We start from the raw sequence: 23,643 nt of genomic DNA, 5'->3' as shown, positions 1-23,643 counted from the left end.
TTTTTATTTAAAATGCAAGACTAGAAATTTAAGTTCATTCTGCATATATTAATTGTCATGGGAAGTATTTTATATGGATCAGATTCAATATTCCCGAGAATATACAAGTTGAGTTCTTTCTTCCCCTTAGGTCCTGCACCCTTCCTAATTTTCTCACATGGAAACAGCATCTCCCGGATTGACCCAGAAGGAACAAATCACCAGCAGTTGGTGGTGGATGCTGGCACCTCGGTGATCATGGATTTCCATTACAAGGAGGAGAGACTCTATTGGGTGGATTTAGAAAGACAACTTTTGCAAAGAGTTTTTCTTAATGGGTCAAGACAAGAGGTAAAGTACCTTTATCATCCATGGCATGTGAAGAATTTATACAAAAGCTGACAAATACGACATATTGGATTTTTAATGCGTAGGTAATTTGTCTAAGGTCATACCACTCTAAATAGGCCCTGATCTCATGAGCTAAACAGTACTTAGAACTTGGATGGGAAGAAAAATGAAAATACATTAAGGTTCAAATGTGTGTGCGATAAATACAGGCATTTAATCTGCCTCTGTGGTTCTCTAACTATTGACTAAACGTACAATTAATATTTGTAAGCCTCTAAAAGAAGAACATGAGGAAACTGATGTAAGTTTGAAAGCATCTGATTTTGTTAAGTCAGTCATCACGAAGACATCATTTGCATGTTGATTCTGTACCTCAGACAGTTTCGTCCCTCTGTGAATATTGCACAGGAACCCTTCTGTTTGTCACATGTGGGTAAGATAGGCGGGTAAAGATCTGTAGGCATCTGGTGGGCACAGGCAAGGCTGACACCCAGCATCCTGCACTCTGTGGACAGCCCCACAGTGAAGCACTGTATAACTTCACTTGTCAGTAGTGCTGAGGTCAAGAACGTCTCTTCTATAGGCATGCATTTTTTTCTCACATGGGGAAAAAAATTGCCTGACATTTAGGAAGAAAAAAAAATTGCCTTGTATTCTCAAAGTATTTGTACCCTAGGGAAAAAAATGAAGCCAAGGACAGATAAAAAGTGTTGTATTTCAAGTACATACAAAAGACCCTTAATCTTTTTCTTCAACTGGTAGAACCCGGTGGTGAGTCCCAGGAGGAATGTGCGCTGGAGATGGATTACCCAGAGCAGGTGATTAGCGGAACCTCAAGCGTTTATTCCCAAGACAAAGAGCTCATTGTCTGCATTTTTTTTTCTTTTTTTCTTCCAAACCAAACCTCTCTCCTTCCAATTATTCCTAAAAGCCTCAATTAGGTGCAAATCTGTTTTAGTACATCTCTAATACTGGCTAGCCTCACTTCAACAAGTTTGGCTGCTCCGTATTCTCCAGCCGTCTGCTAGAACAGTGTGGAAATTTTCAAATTCGGAGGCTCCTTGTCACCAAACTAGGAAAAGGGCCTAAGCAGTTGTGGAGTTATGTCAAATCCTTAGGAAAGGATTGGCCCAATGCCTAAGAGCTCACCACACCCCCGCCCCTGTATTTCAAACAATACATAGGGAGCAGCACACACTGTGTGTGAAAGTAATTTAAACGGGAGAACTAACTGAGAAGGCAGTGGTTGTTAACAGAGATCTAGTACAGCTCCCTGTTACCGAGCCTCAAGCTCAGCCACGTCCTGCAGGGAGTCAGAAGGGCAGTGGTAGGGTTATGTTACCATAGGAACTTGTGGAGGTAAAAGCCAAGGCTTCCTCCTACCTCAAGCCTTCCAAGCCCCAAGAGGACTAGTTGGCTCACCCAGGCTGGACTCACAGATATGGATTCTTTTGTTTGGTTCTTTCAAGAAAATGCAAGGGACAGCCCAAAGAGAAATCCTGCTTCTCTGGTCTCATTGAGATCTGCAAGAAGAAAGGGATCTGACAGAAGAAGGGTGGGGCAAAAGAAAATGGGGTTCCATAACAAAACTGCTTTTAGAGACTGGAGCTGTAGCTCAGTTGCTAGGGTGTTTGCCTGGCACACAGGAAACCCTGAGTTTGATCCCCAGAGGTACATAAACCAGGTGAGGTGGTACCGGTCTGTAATCCCAGCACTCAAGAAACAGAGGCAGGAGGATCTGGAGTTCAAGGTCATCCTCAAGCACATAAACAGTTCCAGGTGAGCCTGGGCTATATGAGATCCTGTTTCTAAAGCAGGTGGGGAATCCACTCCACGACTCTGCTCAAATCCCAATGGAATCTTACCAGAGTTTCGAAAGACCTAAACTTAAGCTCAGGTTAGGATTCCATTACCAAGCAGAATTGAATAAACTGCCTTGAAGCAATAAAAACAAAATCTGTGAAGTTATTAATATATTGTGGCTGATCTTCTAATTTCAATAGTATATAGGATAATTTATTTATCCCAAAGCTATGATACAAGGAGGGGGTGTACCATTGCTGAATCAAAACAAACTCACTCTGTGGCTATTTTATCATTTAAAAGATGGAGGAATGAATCAAAATGGCAAATACGAAAACAACAGACTTTATATGTGCAACAATAAAGCAATTTTGTTATCAATTGTAAATATTTATAAATATTTTAATTTGGTTTTGCAGACAGTGTGCCATGTAGAGAAGAATGTGTCCGGGATGGCCATAAATTGGGTAGATGAAGAGGTTCTCTGGGTAGATCAACAGGAAGGAATCATCTCCGTGACAGATATGAAAGGCAACCGTTCCCACGTTCTTCTAAGTTCCTTAAAACAGCCGGCAAATGTAGCAGTGGATCCAATGGAGAGGTAAAAATCTGTTTTTTTTTTTTTAAAGAAATTGAAATGAACTTCAAATCTCACCAACATTCCTAAATCATAATACCTGAAAGGCCAAAGGACTTCTGGGTGAGACTCAAGTGCTTTTTGACAACACACAAGTGCCGTTTTCTCCAAAACAAGTGGCCAGGTTGGGTGGGACTCTGAAGACACTCCTCCCTGCCCCATGTTCTGCTATAAAAACTTAGTTTTCTTTCACACTTGAAATCACGTGGCATTCTCACTCAAAATAGGCAGACTGTCCCTGGGCAGGCACCGGAGGAGGCAGGAGCCTCCACTTTAGTGACTGTTTATTCAGTTTACTACTGTGACATGTGATGTGTTCATTCCCAGGTTGATATTTTGGTCCTCAGAGGTGGCGGGCAGCCTTCACAGAGCAGGTCTCAGTGGGGAGGACGTGAGAACGCTTCTGGAGACAGCGGAGAGGACAACAGCGTTGACTCTGGATGTGCTTGGCAAGCGGCTCTTCTGGGTCCAGGACAGCGCAGAAGGAAGACATGCTTGCATTCGTTCCTGTGATTATGACGGGGGCTCCGTCCAGCTTCTCAAACATCAAACACAGTAGGTTTTGGTTTTGCTATGCAGCAAAACAGTTGCCATTTGAAGCTGGTGTGGTAAATTGTTACTCTTGTCAAGTAAAGGGGTATGCTAGTGTACACACAGACTCGCTCTGGAGCTAGTTTGTGGAAGAATCGAAACTTAGCCTCGTGTGAAGATGTCACAACCAGCACGCCGCTCACACCTTACTCTTGGTTTCTTCTCCATTTCCAGCACACTTGTGTGTGTCGGGAGAACAAGAAGGGAGGTGGAGCTAGAAATTGTATCCAAGTAGGATGATGTAAACCAAGTTTTAAACCTAATATGCTTGTCTAAACCAAACTAGGAAAAGAGAGATGACTAAGATTCAAACAAACAAAGAAAAAATTTCCAAGTGGGGTATTCAGCTTTAAAAATTCTGGTAACACACGTTTGGTCATTAACACCTCCCCCGCTTTTTTTTCTGGGTGTTTTTAGGCACAGTTTGTTTACAATGGCCCTTTTCGGTGACCGTATCTTCTATTCAACATTGAAAAAGAAGGCGATTTGGATAGCCAACAAACGCACCGGGAAGGACATGGTTAGAATTAACCTCAACCCATCCTCTGTGCCCCCTGGAGAACTGAAAATAGTGCACCCCCGTGTACAGCCCAGGGCAGAGGACGGTGCTCAGGGCTCCGGTGAGTCGCTAGTTCCCTCAGAAGAACCTGGCACGTATTCACTCCTCATCTACTGGCTCAAGCTAGACGCGTAGGCATTATGGTGTGTAGGGGGATTTTTATTCAGCTATCATCAGTTCTTCGTTCAAACATAGTCCTGAAACAAAAGGCAGATTTATAAGAGGAAAACACATAGACGTTCATTAGCATTCCTTTTCGTATATGAAAGAGACATACTGGGTTCCTAAAGCAATTAAACCCGGGAGGTGACTAGAACAATTTAGTCAGTTGTCCATTTACTTGGCTAACATTTAATGCTTCCGATTTACTTATTTATGAATAACCATCGAATGCATGGTAGTTAAAAACCCAAATAAGAAAACAAAATCAAATGGCCTGACTTGAAGCACTTGCATGTTATTTATTCATAGAGGGGAGACAGAATAAAGAAGAAAGCAAGTCAGTGCATAATTACACCTTGTAATGAGTTCAATGAAGGGTAGACTGAGGGGGAAGCAGGGGTGTGGGTGTGCTATTTGATTGGCTGATCAAAAAAAAAAAAAAAAAAAAGCCTGAGCACATGGCCTCTTAAAGAACATCTTCAAGGAAGAACAATACATGTTCAGAGAAGTGACAAGACAGAAAAAGTACTTTGAGTCCCCAGTAGTGGCCTCTGGGGGTAGGAAACGCAGTGACAGATAGAGACCCATTGGAGCTGGTACTATCCAGCCCTCTGGGACTGTCTCCAGGCAAGGAGAGTGAAGCTGACCTCAGTGATTTTATCCTTGCTCTCCCTGTGGGACACCTCTGTGAGCCTTAGGCTAAGAGAAGGGGCAGGGGCGGAGAGCTTGCCTGGGCCTGCAGAGGCTTAATGCCTGCAGCCCAACTGTCTTAATATTTGGGGAGGGAGGGTGGGTGGTAGTCTGGTGGTCCCAATTTCTTCCACCTAATTCCTTCCATTCTACCTCCTAAGCACATCTCAAACGTGCAGTCCTCTTCCTCTGTTCCATGTTCATCAACAGTCCATCTGTCCTGCCTGGCCCGTGATAGTGGTTGGTCACTACCTGAACCTTTTCCCTCTTTATGCCTGAAATAACAGATCTGATCCATTCACTCCCGGGCTTAGAATCCTTAAGACTATCCTTGGAATTCAGGTTGAAACTCACTGTGGATCAGGCCCTGTGACATTTAACCAGCTTGCTCTAGTGTCCATCAATGGCTAAGGAAGGCCTTCCTTCAGGTCCTCCGAGAGCTGGTGGGTCCGCGGGTCTTTAGGCTTTAGCTCCTCCGGTCCTGCTCTGAGCACGAGTGCCATGCACCCAGACTGCCATCTGACTGTGCCGTCACCTCCTGCATTATTTCCCCCCTCATTGGATTTATTAAGGTGTAATTATACATTCGCTTGCTTTCTTTTCCTTTTTCTCTCCCACTCGTTTCTGCGTGGCATGCAGGTACTTATAGCCAAATCATACCTGTCTCATCGCTGTGTGTTTTTGACCACTGTAAATACTATGGATAGTCATAAATTTTAAATAATGTAGCCGAATGAATGAAAAATTGACAAAATCAAGTCACTCAAATTTCTGCTTCTAAGTGTAATCTCTACTTGAACATGTTAGCATATAATTGCTAGGGTTTGGTTTTTTTAAAGTGTGTGTGTGTGTGTGTGTGTGTGTGTGTGTGTGTGTGTGTGTGTGTGTTAGTAATTATTGGACAGCTCAATGTGGAATCTGCAACATAAAAGGTAATACACTGGCATCTCATATTCAAGTGAAAGCTTTGTTTCTTATACTTGTTAGCACAAATGAACGTGTTCATTATGACATCTTCAAACAGGAACTTTGATCACACTCCCCTCCCTTACCCTCTCTTGCCCACCTCCCCATCCTGCTCCTTCCCACTCCCACCATTCCAAAGGAGTCCTCTTCCACTTTCATCCTTAGGTAAACATTTTAAGGAAGTTTCCAAATCCATGGAGTTTTATTCCCACACAGACTTATGAGGCACTGCATGGCAGATTCACCCCATCCGTCCTGTGGGAGGCCACTAGGTTTTGTGGATGGTGTTGACGTGTTAGGGACTCTAGGCCTGTGTGCACGTGGTATGTGGGTGTCTTCATGTTTGTGTGGGGCTCTTAAAGGTGGCGTGGCTTGTGGAAGGGTGCCTGGAATCAAGGGGCACTCACCTTGTTATTTGTTACACACGCAGGTAACTACTAGTGAGAACCTTTTTTTGTTTGGCTTTAAAACTGAACTAAAAACTGCCATTAAACTTCTATAACAGCAGGGCTTCCAAAGCAAGACGGGATGAACTACGAAGAATAAAATATTTCACCACTAGGTGAAGTATTCTGATTTTTAACGACTTACTTGAATTTAGAGAGCGGAGGTAGCAGAAAGGAATTCCCTGTGAGCTGCGGTAGTGTGTTAAATTGCAACAGCCTGGCAGCGACTCCATAAAACAGAAGCTGAAAATAGTCCCCACGTGAAGGCTGTGAATCCCAGATGGCCAGCTAGTTCCCATGGGAAACCTGACTCACTGCCTTCAGCTCCGACTCACTGAGCGCTGCTGATGACCAGTGAAAGCAGACTAGCTGCTGGGAGGAGCCGCTCTTCGGTCTTAATTATTTCAGTTAACTGTTCTTATTTATAAGAGTCGTGGCGGCTGGCCATCACCACCACTTTCCTCCATGTTCTCACGTAGGCTTGCAGTTTCCAGAGTGCTTTCATGTATGTTATCGTACTGGTCCATCAAGCAGCACTGTGAGACGGGATAGATGGAATAATTGTATTATTTCATGGCTCATAAATCGAAGACACGGAGTGACTTTTTGTGACTACATGGCTAGTTAGTGACTACAGGACTTTTCTTAGTTCTTAGCTTGTGAGATATGGATTGGGGGGGGTGCTCCTGAACAATACTTCAGATTGTGTTCTCTCTTCCATAAACATAGTCTCTCTCTAGAATCCCTCACTATTGGCCAAGCTCCTTTGATGGGGATTCAAGTACGATCATTGAAAGTATCAATTTTAGAAGAAAATCTAGGATTTACTGAAGAGCAGCCTCAAAACACATGATGACAAATAGTACTTGGTTGGGAAACCAGAAAAGCCTGGTATCTGGGATGCAGCTGGCACTGGGAAACGACTCCAGTCATTGACCTAAGTGTGATGTTCGTGCCTACTCCATGTGCAAGGCACCTTTAGATTTCACGAGTGTTGCTACACTGGCCAGCATTAACTAGGTTTAAATTCTTTTTAATGCATCTGAGAGCAGGGATCCTTCACTTGGGACTTGGAGGGGCCAGAGCCCTTTTGATTTTATACATTAGATGAAATATATGAAATATGTCATTATTTCCCCTAGGGGACAGATAACCATGTAGCTTTCATCAGGGTCCTCAATGTGCCAGATACCTTTCAACTGTAAAGACACATTTCTCTAGAGACTGCTGGGTTCCTTCTTCAGGTTTGCCTAAAATTAGCATTCCTCTACGAGTCGCTCAGCATCACCATGGTTGAGGAGACAGACATTAGTAGTGAAGCTGCTTCAATGAGATACTTGAGCAAATGCCCGTAACCTACCTGGCATCATCTTTGTATGAAACACAAATACACAAGTACTTGATGCAAATTAGAGTACCCATGAACTTATTTCTTCTTGTAAAATGGCCAAGTCGTTGCTTATCAAGTACGCACTATAAAATTCTAGTTCTTTGGAATCTAATGGACTCTCTGTGTATGTGCTCTGGAGAGAACCATCCGAGGCTAAATGACTTTGAGATGCTACGTTCAACAAGTTGTTTGAGCAGGCTGATTTTCCTCAAGTGGGAGTCACACATGGTTAAATACACTGCTTCTCTCTAAGGACCACTTAGCCTGTGGTATGTTCCCATCTAATTTCTTATATTGCAGTCCATGACTTAAATCTATTCTTTCTAGGGTAGACCCAATTTTGAGCTCCAGACAAACAAACAAAAAAAAAGCAAACAAACAAACAAAACGAAAAGAGTGCTAAGTTGCTAAGCTGTTTTGCAGAGGAAAGTTTCGGGGAAGGTTTATTTAAAATGCTTGGGACTTAGACATCATATTCTAAAGGGAGCAAGCCTGTGAAGACCTGTCTGACCCTGGCAGAGATGCCATTAGAGATGCCATTCAGGGTAGCAAAGCCTTAAAGCTCTTCAGTGAGGAGGGAGATGCTGGTGTATGCACATCCTTAGCATCTTTCCTTCTGTGCCAAGACAGGCCATTAGTTACTGGAGCTTCACGCTGCTGCCTTCTCACCCCAGGTGGAAGGAGGAAATCCACTGCTTCTGATGACCTGGTCATCTCTTGGAGAGTTTCTGAGATTTCTCCTCTGGCTTCACTCACTTGCTCTGTGCATCCTGCAAGGTCAGGGTTCTGCCACACGAACAGCAGATTAATGTGCTCAGCTGCAGAACACCTTCACCAAGGCCTTCACGTCTGCCTTCTGAGCATTTCTACCTGGATGTCTTTGCTCCAGTCTCAAAGGAAATAACTGACCTGCGAACTCTGCCTACCTGGTTGTCCCCAGAATTGGCACTTTAGTCCCAGAAGCTTGATAAGAGTCAAAATTGTTTCCAGGATACGTTACGACTAAGTCTGCAGGTGGCATTGCACGTTTCTTGTTGAACCAGTTTATGGACATACAGGGGCCAGCTCCATTCTCTTTCTGGCTAACCAGCAGGTCGGAAGTTGCCAGCTTGCCAATCATCTGTAAAATTTCCCTTCAGCTGTTTGCACGATGGCGTTAGAAGCTGTTCATTAGTGCCTACTTCCCTAGAGCCATTTTTTTTTTTTGTAATTAAGTGTTCAGAGTGAAGCCATTCTCATGCCAACACTGCTCACCACCTACCAGCTATGGAATATAGAATTCTTATACAGAGAGGGATCTTTCCACGGCAAATATATAATGGCTCTGAGGAGCTATAACAGGGAAGGCAAACCCAAAGTGAGATCCTATCCCTTAACTACATGTTTTCAGAATAAAAGGTTAATTTCCAAGTATCACCCACAACTGACTTTTCCCAAAGCATATTTATAGACTTACATTTAAAAATAAGAGAATTGCATGTTTCCTTTCTTTAAAAAAAAATTACTTTATGTGCATTGGTATTTTGCCTGCATGTATGTCTGTGTAAGGGTGTTGAATCCCCTGGAACTGGGTAGAGTTACAGCCAGTTGTGAGCTGCCATGTGGGTGCTGGGAATTGAACCTGGGTCCTCTGGAAGAGCAGCCAGTGCTCTTAGCTGCTGAGCCTTCTCTCCAGCCCCCGAGGTGTGTTTCTATTGGCTGATGTCATCCTCTTGTCATCCTCACACGGCAGAGGAGCTCATCTGAGACTTGTCTGTGTGGGAAACATGAGTAGCAGGCTCCTCTCTCTGGGGTGATGCTGACACTGGAGGTCTGGAAGCTGAGGCTGTACCACTGGGGACATGGGCAAAATGGGGGTGGTGGCAGAGGGGGTAGAGTCATGCACACCTTGAATTCCCCACCTTCACTCTGTGGGGTGATCAGGTTTGTCAAAATAAAATAAGGAAGGGAGGCATTATACAAATAAAATGCTAGGCTTTCCCCCCTAATGTTGGGGATTGAACACAGAAACTAGTGCATGCTGAGCAAATGGGGCCCATTGGCCCCAAAACACTTATTTTTCAACTGCTTCAAGGCCATTAGATGGTTGACATTCTAATTCTTACAGGGATCCAGAAGGATAAAAATAGCAAGCAGCCAGATCCTGTTCAGGTGAGGGGGGGGGGACCAACTAGCCATCATTTAAAATTCCAGTAGCACAAAATGACAATTCTTTATTTCTTTCTTTGTGTGTCTATTCACAGAGGACTCCCCCAACCACCACCACCTCCACCCCCCCAAAAAACTATACTAGATACATTAGGAAATCTTTGAGGAAGTTCAGGCAATTATTTATGAGAAGACATCAATAAGAAGAGCAATAAACAAGTGAATCAAAAACATAATCATAGGCTTTACAGAGGTTTACACACACTGTAACATTTTAAGTATGTATGTATATACACACACACACACAAACACACCATATATACATGATAAAAAGTGTAGTCTCGCTGGGCAGTCGTGGCACATGCCTTTAATCCTAGCGCTCAGGAGGCAGAGACAGGGGCATCTCTGTGAGTTCGAGGCCATTATGGTCTACAGAACCAGTTCCAGGACAGCCAAGGCTGTTACACAGAGAAGCCCTGTCTTGAAAAACCAAAAAAGAAAAGTGTAGTCTGCATTCAAAAGGGCTGAGGCTGAGTCAGTTCTACCCTTATTTGATCCTTGACAAAATTTTAATTTTTAATCTGTAAAATGGAAAATAATATTTGTTGTAAATATTCCAAGGGTTTGTTCTCAAAATTAAATTTCATAATTTACTTTATAAAATGGTAGTCTAATTTTTACTGATATGTGCTAAATATTTGGGGAAAGCCAACTATTTAGTTATCAGAATCATTAGGGTAAATGGCTTGAATGAAAAAGACTAGAAAAAAAAGTGCCATATTGATTTCCAAAGTGGTTGTACAAGCTTGCATTCCCACCAGCAGTGGAGGAGAGTTCCCCTAGTTCCATATCCTCTCCAGCATAAGCTGTCTTCAGTGTTTTTGATCTTAGCCATTCTGACAGGCGTAAGGTGGTATCTCAGAGTTGTTTTGATTTGCATTTCCCTGATGATTAGGGATGTTGAGCAATTCCTTAAATGTCTTTCAGCCATTTGAGTTTCCTTTGTTGAGATTTCTCTGTTTAGCTCTAAAGCCCATTTCTCAATTGGACTGTTGGTCGTTTTAATGTCTAATTTCTTGAGTTCCTTATATATTCTGGATATCAGTCCTCTGTCAGATGTGGGGTTGGTGAAGATCTTTTCCCATTCTGTAGGCTTTGCCTTGTTGACTGTATCCTTTGCTCTACAAAAGCTTCTCAGTTTCAAGAGGTCCCATTGACTGATTGTTTCTCTCAGTGTCTGTGCTACTGGTGTTATATTTAGGAAGTGATCTCCTATGCCAATGCATTCAAGACTACTTCCTACTTTCTCTTCTAGCAGGTTCAAAGTAGCTGGATTTATGTTAAGGTCCTTGATCCACTTGGACTTAAGTTTTGTGCACGGTGACAGATATGGATCTATTTGCAGCCTTCTACACGTTGATATCCAGTTATGCCAGCACCATTTGTTGACGATGCTTTCTTTTTTCCATTGTACCCTTTTGGCTTCTTTGTCAAAAATTCAATATGGCGCTTTCTTAGAAAATTGGGAATCAATCTCCCCCAAGATCCAGCTATACCACTCTTGGGCATATACACAAGAAATGCTCAATCATACCACAAGAGCACTTGCTCAGCTATGTTCATATCGGCATTGTTTGTAATAGCCAAAACCTGGAAACAACCTAGATGCCCTTCAACTGAAGAATTGATAAATAAATTGTGGCACATATACACAATGGAATACTACTCAGCAGAGAAAAACAATGACATCACAAGGTTTGCAGGCAAATGGATGGATCTAGAAAAAATCATCCTGAGTGAGGTAACCCAGACTCAGAAAGACAAATATGGTATGTACTCACTCATAGGAAGATGCTAGATATAGAACAAGGATGACTGGACCCTAATAGTTGTGCCAGAAACCCCATCCAAGGACTGAGGAATCTGGATGCTAGGCCCCGGGTGGAGCGCCGGGAGTCTAAATAGCGAGAAAGAGGAGGGTTTATATGAGCGAGAATTGTTGAAACCAAGGTTGGATAAAGCACAGGGACAAATAACCAAACGAATGGAAACACATGAACTATGAACAAAAGGCTGAGGGGCCCCCAACTGGATCAGGCCCTCTGAATAGGTGAGACAGTGAGACTGGATCAGGCCCTCTGAATAGGTGAGACAAGATTGGCTTGATCTGTTTGGGAGGCATCTAGGCAGTGGTACCAGGTCCTGGGCTCATTGCATGAGTTAGCTGTTTGAAACCTGGGACTTATGCAGGGACGCTTGGCTCAATCTGGGAGGAGGGGACTGGACCTGCTTGGACTGAGTCTATCAGGTCGATCCCAGTCCTGGGGGAGACCTTGATCTGGAGGAGGTGGGAATGGGGGGTGAGCTGGGGGGAAGGGGAGGGGGGCAGGAAGGGGGAGAACAAGGGAATCTATGGCTGTTATGTAGAACTGAATAGTATTGTAAAATAAAATAAAATAAATAAAAAAAAAGAAAAGAAAAGAAAAAAAGACTAGAAAGATTTGTTGATGGGGTGAATGTTACACAGAATTAAAACAGGGAAAAGTGTAAAGGATGTGGGAGGGAGCAGGCCAGGGAATCCCATGTGCACAGCTTTAGAACTGGGTCAGGGACAACTGTGACTTCCTGGGCTGCCTGTCAGCTCAGCTCACGATGGCCTGAGTGCTCACTGGGTAGCTGCTGAAGGCACAGTGGGTTGTGGACGTCAACTCCACCGTTAAGAGCTTTAACTGACCTCAAGGGTGGTTAAGTCCTCTGCTGGGCTCTGCTATCTGAGGACAGCAGCAGCATTTTGAGTGTTAGCTTTGACCTATTTCAAAGCTAAAGAACAGCAGAATAAGAAGATGAAACAAAAATGTAACTCTCGCCAGGCGGTGGTGGCACACGCCTTTAATCCCAGCACTCGGGAGGCAGAGGGAGGCAGATCTCTGTGAGTTCGAGGTCAGCCTGGTCTACAAAGCGAGTTCCAGGAAAGGCACAAAGCTACACAGGGAAACCCTGTCTCAAAAAACAAAACAAAAAAATTGTAACTCTCAATCCTGCGTTTAGCAACTTCCTAAAATGACCTTTCAAATATTTACATCTAAACAGAACAGGTCATTTTCCACCTGTGTTGAGCACTGGGGAGCGGCGAATGTTAACCCTGAATATCGTTGAAGCCAGCAGTGCAGGCAGAGTACAGCAGTCCATCAGAGTCTTGGTTCCATCTCTAAGGCTCACTGGGAATTCAAGGACAAACCAAACAGGGTTGCAGATGCCATGACCACCTGCTGGACACATAGAACAGATGACTTGCTCCCAGATGTTTATCAATTAGAAACATGGAACTAAGATATGTATACATAACTCTAATGATGGTGGTGATGGTCCAGATGAATAATGGAATGGAAACAAAAAAAAATGAGATAGACAATAGTGGATCTAGAGTAAAATTCAGCGTGCCACCTCCATCCTAGATGGCAATGTTTTCCTCATCACTCGGTTTGATTTTTCTATTACCGTGGATTGAGGAGTCATCAGGTTCGAGGTCTTTACTGTATAAATTAGCAGAATTACTATAAATAACTAATTCTGTTTGGAATCATATAACTTTTTCTAAAAGGAGGGAGAGCTGGGTGTCATGGTTCATAACTATCATCCCAGTAATCGGGAGACTGAGTGGGAGGACTGAATATTTGAAGTCAGGCTGGACTACAGCGCACAAGCCTGCTTGGCTCTGATCCTTAACACCACAAAAAAATAAAAAATTAAATAAAGAGAGAGAGAGAGGTTTCAGAGAGTATCTATTTCATGGATTAAAAAACAAAGGTCAAAAAGATAAAGTGATTTGCTGTAAAAGAGAGAAACAGAACTTGACTGTTCATGGTTCTTAATCCTATAATTATCTACCACTCCAGACTTGGAAAGGTGGTTATAAGGGGTATTTATAGGAAGCATAATCTTCTTTATTCCAGCTTAGGGAGGTGGTGGCATTTTGGTGTCATAAGTCTGATGTAGACGCTTCTGGGATGTTGTTGTTGATCACTTGCAAAGTTACAAAAGTTAAACATGCTTTATGCTTTAATTTTTCAAAATTGAAATGATTGCATCTTGTTTCCAATAACTATACATTTGTAATTTTACTCATTCATTTTCATTGTTTGAGATATTTTATTTTTCACTTTGCTTAACACTTAAGTCTCTCCTCTTCCTCCTCATTCCTTTTAACAAGGACTTGTAGACAAGACTGGCTTTGAACTTGCTATGTAGTTGAGGATGACCTTCACCTTCAGCTCCTCACGCCTCCACCTGAGCGATGGGGTTACAGGTGTGCATCACTCTACCTGGTTTATTCTGGGCTGCAAATCAAACCCAGGGCTTCATCCATGTTTGGCAAGCACACCACCAATCGAACTATATCCCCAGCCCCTAATACTGCTTAAATTCTTGGCAGCATAAATGAATGGCAGAAATATGAACAATATATGTGCATAACTGACATAAAACTACAGAAATAAACACAATTAATCTCTAAAAGACTATCCAATGCATCTCAACATACCCAGTAGACAGTGTTGAATTTGTATTGCTAGTGGGCAAGATTGTACATTTAATTCTGTCAAGACATTTGAAAAAATAAATCAGAAATATTTAAGAAAATAAGGTCGATTTCTCTGAGTTCAAGGCCAGCCTGATCTACAGATAGAGTTCCAGGACTGCCAGGGCTACACAGAAAAATCCTGTCGGGGCTGGGGGATGGTAGTAGGGTGGACAAATTAGCTGAACGTAGTTAATTACCTGCAAATAACACAAAATGCAGTAGGTGACAGTTTCTAAACGTGTGCTTTGAATACTCTGACATCAGAATCACTTTGGATTCTGTAACATGTAGATTCCTGGGTCTCTTTTTCTATGCTTCTCACTGATGCTAAATAAAAATGAACGGAAGGTGATTGGCTCGGACTGAGTGAGATCCTGCACCAGGTCTAGACAGACCCAACCATAATGATGTTCCACATCACCAATCGTTTGTCTGACCTGAGCAATCAGGAGAGTGACGAATCCCCCAAGTTCAGTTTCCCCAGCAGGATAAAGTCATGCTGTTTTAACCCTAACAAGGGGATGAATGGAAACCAATCAATCAATCTGCTCTTTGCATGACGCCATTTCCTCCTTCCTCCTCAGGCCAACTGTTCAGCCACACACACAGCATTGCACCTCTCCATATTTTCATGAAACGCTACTTGACTTGTGGATTGCAAATAAAAGCCAAAGAAGTCACTTAACTAAATTCATTCAAATTTTATCTTTTGACAGTGACTTGATTTTTATTTTTTTAAGATAGGGTCTCACTAGACTAGAGGCTCTTGCCTCTGCCTCCAGAGTGCTGGGGTTAAAGGCCACGCCACCACTCCCATCTCCAATCTTCTTTCTTGACCTTCACCTTTTCCCAGGTCTCTGTCACCATATCCCTAGCATTTTGAAAATGTGTACTCACCCTTAGGATTATTTCTGTACTTCTAAAGCACAAAAGGCCTGTGGTTAAAATTGGTAAAATGTAGGAGGGAGCGAAATAGACAAAGGTCTATATGTTACCGGTGTTAATTCTTGACATTGGGTCTGAAAAGTACAAGTACCATGTTAGCCACTTATTCATCACAGTGGATTTCACCTAAGCATCAATTTATGGTTAATAATCACACATGTAACGCTAGCACTCCAGTTATATGTAAGTTAACCCAACTCTAGCTAACTCATCCCAAGCATCCATTTCACTGAGCAGACTTGACTGTTTCCCCTGGGACATTTCATAGCACACGTGACTCTAGCAGCAGAAAAACGAAATAATCGGGAGTAAGGCATTTGCCAGGGGAATATGTTAAGTATGAAACCCGTTTCTCTAAATGATGACCGTAAAACCAGCCAAGTATCAGACAGGTATATTTCCGTCAAGGAAAACATTGTGAAGTTTGAAGCTGTTTAAATTCTTAAAGATACTATGTGTAGTTTCAATACACAAATGCAAAGCAAAATGAAAGCGCTGACAGCTGTGCTCATCTGCAAACTAAGAAATACCGTCTCGGGCTAACTAGGACGCCCTAATGTGCCCCTGAGCGACTGCAGGAGCTTTATGGTTAGGCAAACAGGGGAGGCTTGGGCACTGGGGTGGGGTTGTGATGCTGTTTGCGGGCTGATTGGAGCGGAGCTGTGCTGTGGGCGGCGCCGCCGCCGACGTCACTGAGGTTAGCCCCGCCCCGCAGGAATCAACAGGGGTTCCAGCATGGCCCTCTGTCAAAAAACGCACCTCTTCTTGCTCTGAAATAAAGCATCTTCTGTTTCAGACTCGGAACTTTGCAAACAGAGGAGAGGACAGTGCCGCTACAGTCCGTGTGAGCGAGACCCCAAGTCCCACTCGTGCGCATGCGCTGAGGGCTATACTTTAAGTCGAGACCGGAAGTACTGCGAAGGTAAAGTACGCAGGCGCTGAAAGACATCCTGTGGGCAGGTACAAAGCTACCAAGCGCTCTGCGGATGAAGTGCGCATGACTGTTTGTGACTTGCGTTGGGGGTCGGGACGGTCCAGGATTCCAAGGGGAACAAACTTTAAGCCTTACCTACCTTCCTTGCTCCCTCCTTCATTCCCTCCTTCCTTCCTTTCCCGGAAGAGGACTTTTTCCTTCTGTTTTAATTTTTATTATACTCTCAGGTCTTTTTTTATAGACTTCTGTTGCTAGATGCAGCCCACTAGGAAGCTGCTGAGGGGCTGATAAAAGGCCAGGTTTTTTTTTTTTTCCCTAAAGATTTATTATTTTTTATTTTTTTAAGATTTATTTATTTATTATGTATACAGTATTCTTCCCCCATGTATGCCTGCAGGCCAGAAGAGGGTACCAGATCTCATTCTAGATGGTTGTGAGCCACCATGTGGATGCTGGGAATTGAACTCAGGACCTCTGGAAGAGTAGCCAGTGCTCATAACCTCTGAGCCATCTCTCCAGCCCCCAAGATTTATTATTTTTATTCTATGTGTATGTGTGCCTGTATGTACTTGTGTGCACTGTGTCCATGCCTGGTGCCTATGGAAGCTAGAGAGGGTGTGGGAGCCTCTGAAACTAGGGTACTGGAAACCAAACCCAGTCCTCTGTAAGGGCAGCAAGTGCTCTTAACCTCTGAGCCATCTCTTCAGCTTTAAGGCCAGAGTTTTCTGAGTGCAGCCAATAGATCTCTTTGTTTGACTTTGTGCAAAATATTAGGAAGAACAATTTCTTTTCTTAACTTTTATATATTTTTAGGAGTGATTCCATAGCTACCATCAGTTTGAGAGTACTCCTCACACATCTTGCCCATAGAGTACTCAGCACACATCTTACAAGATCCAGAGAGAACCCTGGGAGGCTGAATCTAGCTGGTTCCTTCTCTTGGCCTCCTATTTGGAAATTCCTGTCCAATATCATAAGCCCTGGATAAATAACTCCTGTTTTTTAGGAGCTGCAGTGGCACACACATTCAGAGGAATTAATTGGCTTCAGGCACATCTGGCCTGTGGCTGTTAGAGTCCCATGCTTCTGCCCACAGCTAGTGCTGTGACTTGTGTCCCAGAGTCAGAGGGTGACAGGTTGGCACTTCAGTGAGAGCAGGGCTGTTGGAGAAGTGTCCCTCTTGAGGTGAGGTCATCTGGAGAAAGACCCCAAGCAGAACAGGAAATACCCTAAACTGGCTAAAATGTTCAAATTCCAGCTTCACGGGAGGCTACGGTAGGATTGAGTTCAGGGCCAGCCTGACCTTCTCAGTGAATTCAAGGAGAACTCACTGAGGTGGAAGTTGTGGAGCACTTGAGGCTATGGAGGTGTAGGAAGACCCTTTCTCAAAAGGGAGGGAGGTGGGCGTGCAGTGGACGCCTAATGACAGAGTGCTTACTCAACACACACACGAGACTCCGGTTCAATCCTCAGAGGACGTTGTGGTGACTTTTATTAAAGGATAATGCCCATCTAAACATCTGAGACAGTGCCTCTCTGGGTCACTCTGGCACAATAGGAGTGACTGTCTCTTGTCACCCTCTCTGAGGACCGGAGAAGCAGCCTTCCCATGGCCAGTTGCAAGTAGAAGCAAGCACGAGATGCCCTGCTCTGTGCTAATTGAGGATATCACAATTCATTTGCAAGGATAATCATCTGACTGTGGGTTGCTGTTGTCCTTGTGCAGATATCAATGAGTGTGGACTTCAGAACCATGGCTGTACTCTTGGGTGTGAAAACACCCCGGGATCCTATTACTGCACATGCCCCGCAGGGTTTGTTCTGCTTCCTGATGGGAAACGGTGCCACGGTAAGCCACAGCATGCCTTTATTGCATTATTTTATTTTCAATAATGTCCCTAAACTGGCTGTGATCTGAGTTGGTGCTCTTCAGTTCGCTGTGTGCATCAAAATTACCTGGGCATTTTATTTCATTTTGCTTTATAAAACATGAATAGTTGAAGCTGGACATTGTGGCTAAAATTATCTTTTAAATGTCCTGTACATGATGGATTTGTTTGAATAAGTAAGTGTTCAAATAAAGACTGTGTGCTAACTTGATGCACCTATCTCTCTCTCGTTTTTTTATTAAGAGATTTTCTATTCATTTTACATACCAACCACGGATTCCTTTGTCCTCCCTCCTCCCACCCCCAGCCTTCCCCCCCAACCGACCCCTCTTTCCCACCACTTCCAAGGCAAGGTCTCCCATAGGGAGTCAGCCCAGCCTGGTACGTTCAGTTGAGGCAGGTCCAAGCCCCTCCCCCCCTGCACCAAGGCCACACAGTGTCTCAGCATAGGCACCAGGCTCCAAAAAGCTGACTCATGCACCACGGACATGTCCCAGTCCCACTGCCTGGGGGCCCCCTAAAAAGTTCAAGCCAAACAACTGTCTCACATACCCAGAGGGCCTAGTCCAGTACCATGGGGGCTCCTCAGCTATTGGTCCACAGCCATCTCTGTACATTTTCCCATCATGATCTCCATGTCCCTTGCCCATAGAATCCTTCCTCTCTCTCATGGATTGAACTCCTAGAGCTTGGCCTGGCACCCGGCCATGGATCTCTGCATCATGCACCTATTTCTTATAGATTCTTATTATCCCTTACATAGTATTCACTAAATTAACTATTTTTATTTACTCCAGGGCTTTTAGCTTTGTGGCTTTTGTTAATTACACTTTTGTAATGTCCCTGAAATATTCTGCAAGCTATACAGATTACATCTATAGACTGAATTAGATTCAGCATTGATATTTCTTGGCCAGAATACATTTTAAATATATTTGTAGATATAATTTGCTACTGAATTAGTCATTTCTAGGTTTGAGGGTCATCAGTGTTAGCATGTACTTACTAAAAAGGGAAACAGAAAACATTTTAAATTTCTATGGATGTCCCCAGTGCAAATCTATGATTGCATATTCACATACTTTCTACTTTCTAATTGATGCTGTTAGCATGACTGATGTACAGATGCATATTTGAAATCATGTTTACTATGTAGTCCTGTTTCACAGATGATGGAGAATAGGTGTGTCTGTATTCCTCTGTTTTTATGAGACCTGACTCGCTGAAATTGATGGAAAATAAATAATGAACTACTTGGAAATTACCCATCATCATTTCATGTCTTAGACTTGCTTCTGACCTATTAGTAGATATCCTAAAAGATTGGATGTAAATGGGTTGGCTCTAGGGCCCATGGTATGCCAACAATAACATATACTGTTTTACTTAATTCTTAAAACATCTAGAAATTTATGATACACACTTTCAATTTGTGTTTTTAATGTACTGGAATTACTTTTGAGACAAGATATAGAGTAGGGCTTAAGTTTGCTCAACTCACTCTGCACTTATTTCTGGCTCACTGTTGGTCTTTTACACGCACACTCATTTAAACTAACACCTACAGCACGAGCTTGTGTGGACTTGAAGGTTTCGTTTTTTATTAATTTTGTTTTCAACACAGTCTCATTAGGGTAGTGTAGGTTGGCCTTGATACTGGGGTTCTCCTGCTCAGCTTCTCGTGGCTGGGATTACAGGTATGTGACATAATTCCCAGTTGGAGCCTCTTCTATTCTGAGCCTTGTCTGCCCTGTCCTATCCTAATGTCTGTCTTTCCCCGTTCCCATTTCCCAGTGTTCTGAAGTTGCATGCTGTCACACACAAGTGCGGCACTCTAGGAACTTATCTTCCGCTTTAGTACTTGTTAAGAGCCTCTCATTTCTCTTAATCACATACAAAATACCTTTGCTTTTTCTACCAAGTGTAACTGGTCCTCCAGGAGAACTTGAGAGTCACTTGGTGAAATTCTATGTAAAATATTTTGGAATTCTGATGACTAACAACTTTTAAAATCTTATTTGAAATAGGAGAAACTCATAGGAGATTGCAGATATTTTTTTAAAATCCTAGCTCTTCACTTTTTTTTAGATTGATATTTTGTTCCTTGTTTTCATATTTTTAGTACTATAGCATCACATAAATGTTAGATTTTTTAAAATTTAGCTTCCTCCTTTCAGAGTAGCAGCTGATAACAATTTTTTTGTTTGATTGTTTTTGTTTTTGTTTTTCGAGACAGGGTTTCTCCGTGTAGTTTTGGTCCCTGTCCAGGACCTCGCTCTGTAGACCAGGATGACCACAAACTCACAGAGATCCACCTGGCTCTGCCTCCCAAGTGCTGGGATTAAAGGCGTGCACCATCACCATCTGGCAATTATAGCAAATTTTCACACCCCAATTTTAACATTAATTTTGACTTTGTTCTTCCCTAACTAGAACTTACTTCCTGTCCAAGCAACGTGTCTGAATGCAGCCACAGCTGTGTTCTGACATCAGATGGTCCACAGTGTATCTGTCCCGAAGGTTCAGTGCTCCAGACAGATGGGAAAACATGCAGTGGTAAGTTTATTTGCCTTTTGTTAACTTGACAATATGAATCTTCTTCGAGACACTGAAAATTTAACCTTATTCCCAAAGCAGACTAGATTTTCCAGTTATTCAATAATTTTCCAACTATTGGAATATGTAGCATGAATCTTAAAAAGTCTTATTAATAAAAACAAACCTGGTACCAGTTATTGGGATGAATGTTGGAAGATCAGAGAGACAGAACAAGCCACAGCTTTCTCACCTCACCGATTCCTCAGCTGATCCTGTTTCCTCAGATTGGAAGCCTCTGGGTCCTCATCCAGAATGAATCTCAGCTGAACTGCTGCTCAAAAGCCTAAAAGCTTAATCAGGCTCTAGTTCCTGGTTTTCACGCCTTAAATACCTTTCTGCTTCCTGCCATCACTTCCTGGGATTAAAGGCAAGAGTCACCTTGCTTGGCTGTATCCTTGAACTCACAGAGATCCAGACAGATCTCTGCCTCTGGAATGCAAGGATTAAAGGCGTGTGCTACCACTGCCTAACCTCTATGTTTAATATTATGGCTGTTCTGTTCTCTGACCCCAGATAAATTTATTAGGGTGCACAATATTTTGGGGGAACACAGTATCACCACAGAAAGACATTTATGCAACAGACTAATATGTAAATTTCAGAGGTTTTTAAGACAGCAGAGTGGAGTGGTTTCTAGAATGTTCTTTGACATGGTTAGTCCTGGAATAACATTACGGGTTCCTAGCAGCGTGATGTACACTGCTCAGGTGATCTCAGTACTTCCAGGTGGATGCAGTGCTCAGCATATTGTTGGCAGCTAATAAATAACCTTCTGCTTTTCTCTTACTAGCATAGAAATCAGGATGAAACTCAAGATTAACAGGAGAGTTTTACATAGATTTTAATTGCTTAAACAAAATATGCAAAAAATGAAAAATGTATTTGGTGGAATTTAGTATTACCCAAATCTACAACTGAAAAGAAAACAAATCAAAATAGTTGCAAAGCAAAACAAATTTAAAAAAAAAAAAGGCAAAAGGCAAAAAAATGTATGCGATAGAAAAATTAAAAAAAAAAAAAAAGAAAGAAAGAAAGAAAAGAAAAATTGTATTACTCTGCGGGAAGAGTTAGGCCAAACTCCAAATGCACTTCTTTGTCTAGCTGACTGCCAGCGCATGCGTTCTGAAACTCAGTGGTGGCACACAAGGATGAGGCCCGTTGGCATGTGAAGGGTTAACATCAAAATGCTGGGTTCTGGGAAAGTGGGTACTGTGACGTTTTCCTCTAAACCCTGAACATTAAGTTGATGGCAGCTGTATGAACAATTAAGAAATGGGCTTAAAGGGAAATACAGTTGGTTCTTCAGAGTACTTTCATGCAAACTTGTTCTATTTTGTGTGATACAACATCATCACCAAGCAGCTGTGTTTTGTAGGTTGTTCATCGCCTGATAATGGTGGATGCAGCCAGATCTGTCTTCCTCTCAGCCCAGTGTCCTGGGAATGTGGTTGCTTTCCTGGATATGACCTACGATCGGACCAAAAGAGCTGTGCAGCATCAGGTTAGTGTTGTGGTTGTTTGAAAATCCTTGAAAAAAGATTACATAAAAATAGTGTTATGTTAGAAATATATAAAGTTAAATTGCCTTTGGATTCTTGTTAGAAAATATGATTTTTAAAAAAAGTGTTGGAAGTAGGAGATAAATCCTGTGACTATGAATAATGTAATTAATTATAACATAAATAAAGTTTTGGAAGAATATTTATGTCCTCTTAACTAAGCGGGCATCCACCCACTTAAAGTAGGGAATGGTATCTTTAGTAGATGAGGAGGCCATGAGAATGCTCTTAACGGGCTTTATAGTTAAGAGATGTTTAATAAATAGTTGTAGATTGATTTGATTTTGATCTCTCTGGTGAATGTAATAAATAATCACAATATTTTGATAAGTTTGGTCTTTTTCCTTCAACTTTAATGTGAAATTTTATGCTTCCACTGTTTCTTTCATCTTCTGATGTTACATCTTTTGTGTCTTTCGATACCCTTCAAATCTTAGCTTTATGCCAAATTGATTTTGTCTGTTGCTGTCGATTCTGCTGATAACTGAGATGCTTACCATTCTGATTCTGTGAAGCTCACCTAAGCCTGACCAAAATATTCTTAACTCCCCAAGGTCTTGGTTAATAAAACATAATGAATCTGGAGACTGATTAGAGGGCATTATAAATTCAAGGACTTAGGATCCCCTTTGACAAGAAAGGGAAAATGAATTGATGAACTCAACATGTGTGAGTGAAGAAGGTTACAGCCAGAAGACTCATTTGTCTATGGTTTGGGTTACTTAATCTTGCTCTTATAAATAAGGATGCAGTGATGGAATCTTGGCAGTGCCACCTTGTAGGAGTTGGAGGTCTTTGCCTACCTCACACTGTTGTTGGGGAACTGAGCAAACTGTATCAGGAGTTAAAGAAGATGGAGCAGTGAAACGCAAGAGGCAGAAGGGCCGTGGTTTAAAGCATGTTTTCAGTTCAGCTCTGTATGAAATCTGGTTAACAGGACCACAGCCATTTTTACTGTTTGCAAATTCTCAAGACATCCGACACATGCACTTCGACGGGACAGACTACAGAGCTCTGCTCAGTCAGCAGATGGGGACCGTTCTCGCCCTAGATTATGATCCGGTGGAAAACAAGGTACACTGTTTGTTTGTTTGTATTTGCATGAACCGATATGTGATGTCAAATGACTGGAGGATTTTAGCTTCACTGATGACCTGGGCTACTTGAAAATCCTCTGCCATGCTCACAATAATCAGACCCAGAGCAAGTTAAATATGCACATTTGAGGAGCACCAAGGACTCTCTCGTGCTGTGATAACCCTGCCCTGTTCCCTTTTAGCCATCTTACTGGGGAGATTGTGCAGCAGCCTTATTTCAGTCTTCTCTCTGGAAGTGCAGGTGGGAGACTAGCATGATGCTTTGCCCGTGGAAGTTGCTCCATGAATAGGTTTTTGGTTTTTTGCTAGTAGTAGGAAGA

The 23,643-nt window shown here is 42.6% G+C and overlaps 1 protein-coding gene across 2 annotated transcripts in view; it reads left to right on the top strand.

Moving 5' to 3' along the window:
- Positions 1-23,643, top strand: part of Egf (epidermal growth factor) — a 77,879-nt gene that overhangs the window by 16,050 nt on the left and 38,186 nt on the right. The window contains exons 2-10 of one of the 2 annotated variants that reach the window (XM_015993032.3): positions 131-330; positions 2,553-2,734; positions 3,098-3,325; positions 3,779-3,981; positions 16,043-16,168; positions 17,907-18,029; positions 20,503-20,625; positions 22,043-22,168; positions 23,164-23,300. In XM_015993032.3, coding sequence (XP_015848518.1) covers positions 131-330; positions 2,553-2,734; positions 3,098-3,325; positions 3,779-3,981; positions 16,043-16,168; positions 17,907-18,029; positions 20,503-20,625; positions 22,043-22,168; positions 23,164-23,300 — 1,448 coding nt within the window. Of the gene's footprint in view, positions 1-130; positions 331-1,126; positions 1,149-2,552; positions 2,735-3,097; positions 3,326-3,778; positions 3,982-16,042; positions 16,169-17,906; positions 18,030-20,502; positions 20,626-22,042; positions 22,169-23,163; positions 23,301-23,643 lie in introns of those variants that run through there. The other variant, XM_076574975.1, reaches the window with a different exon arrangement.

Source organism: Peromyscus maniculatus, chromosome 6, assembly GCF_049852395.1.
Source record: "Peromyscus maniculatus bairdii isolate BWxNUB_F1_BW_parent chromosome 6, HU_Pman_BW_mat_3.1, whole genome shotgun sequence".
Lineage (NCBI taxonomy): Eukaryota > Metazoa > Chordata > Mammalia > Rodentia > Cricetidae > Peromyscus > Peromyscus maniculatus.
Note: the sequence above shows the minus strand (reverse complement) of the source record. Positions and strands in the feature narration are given on the sequence as shown.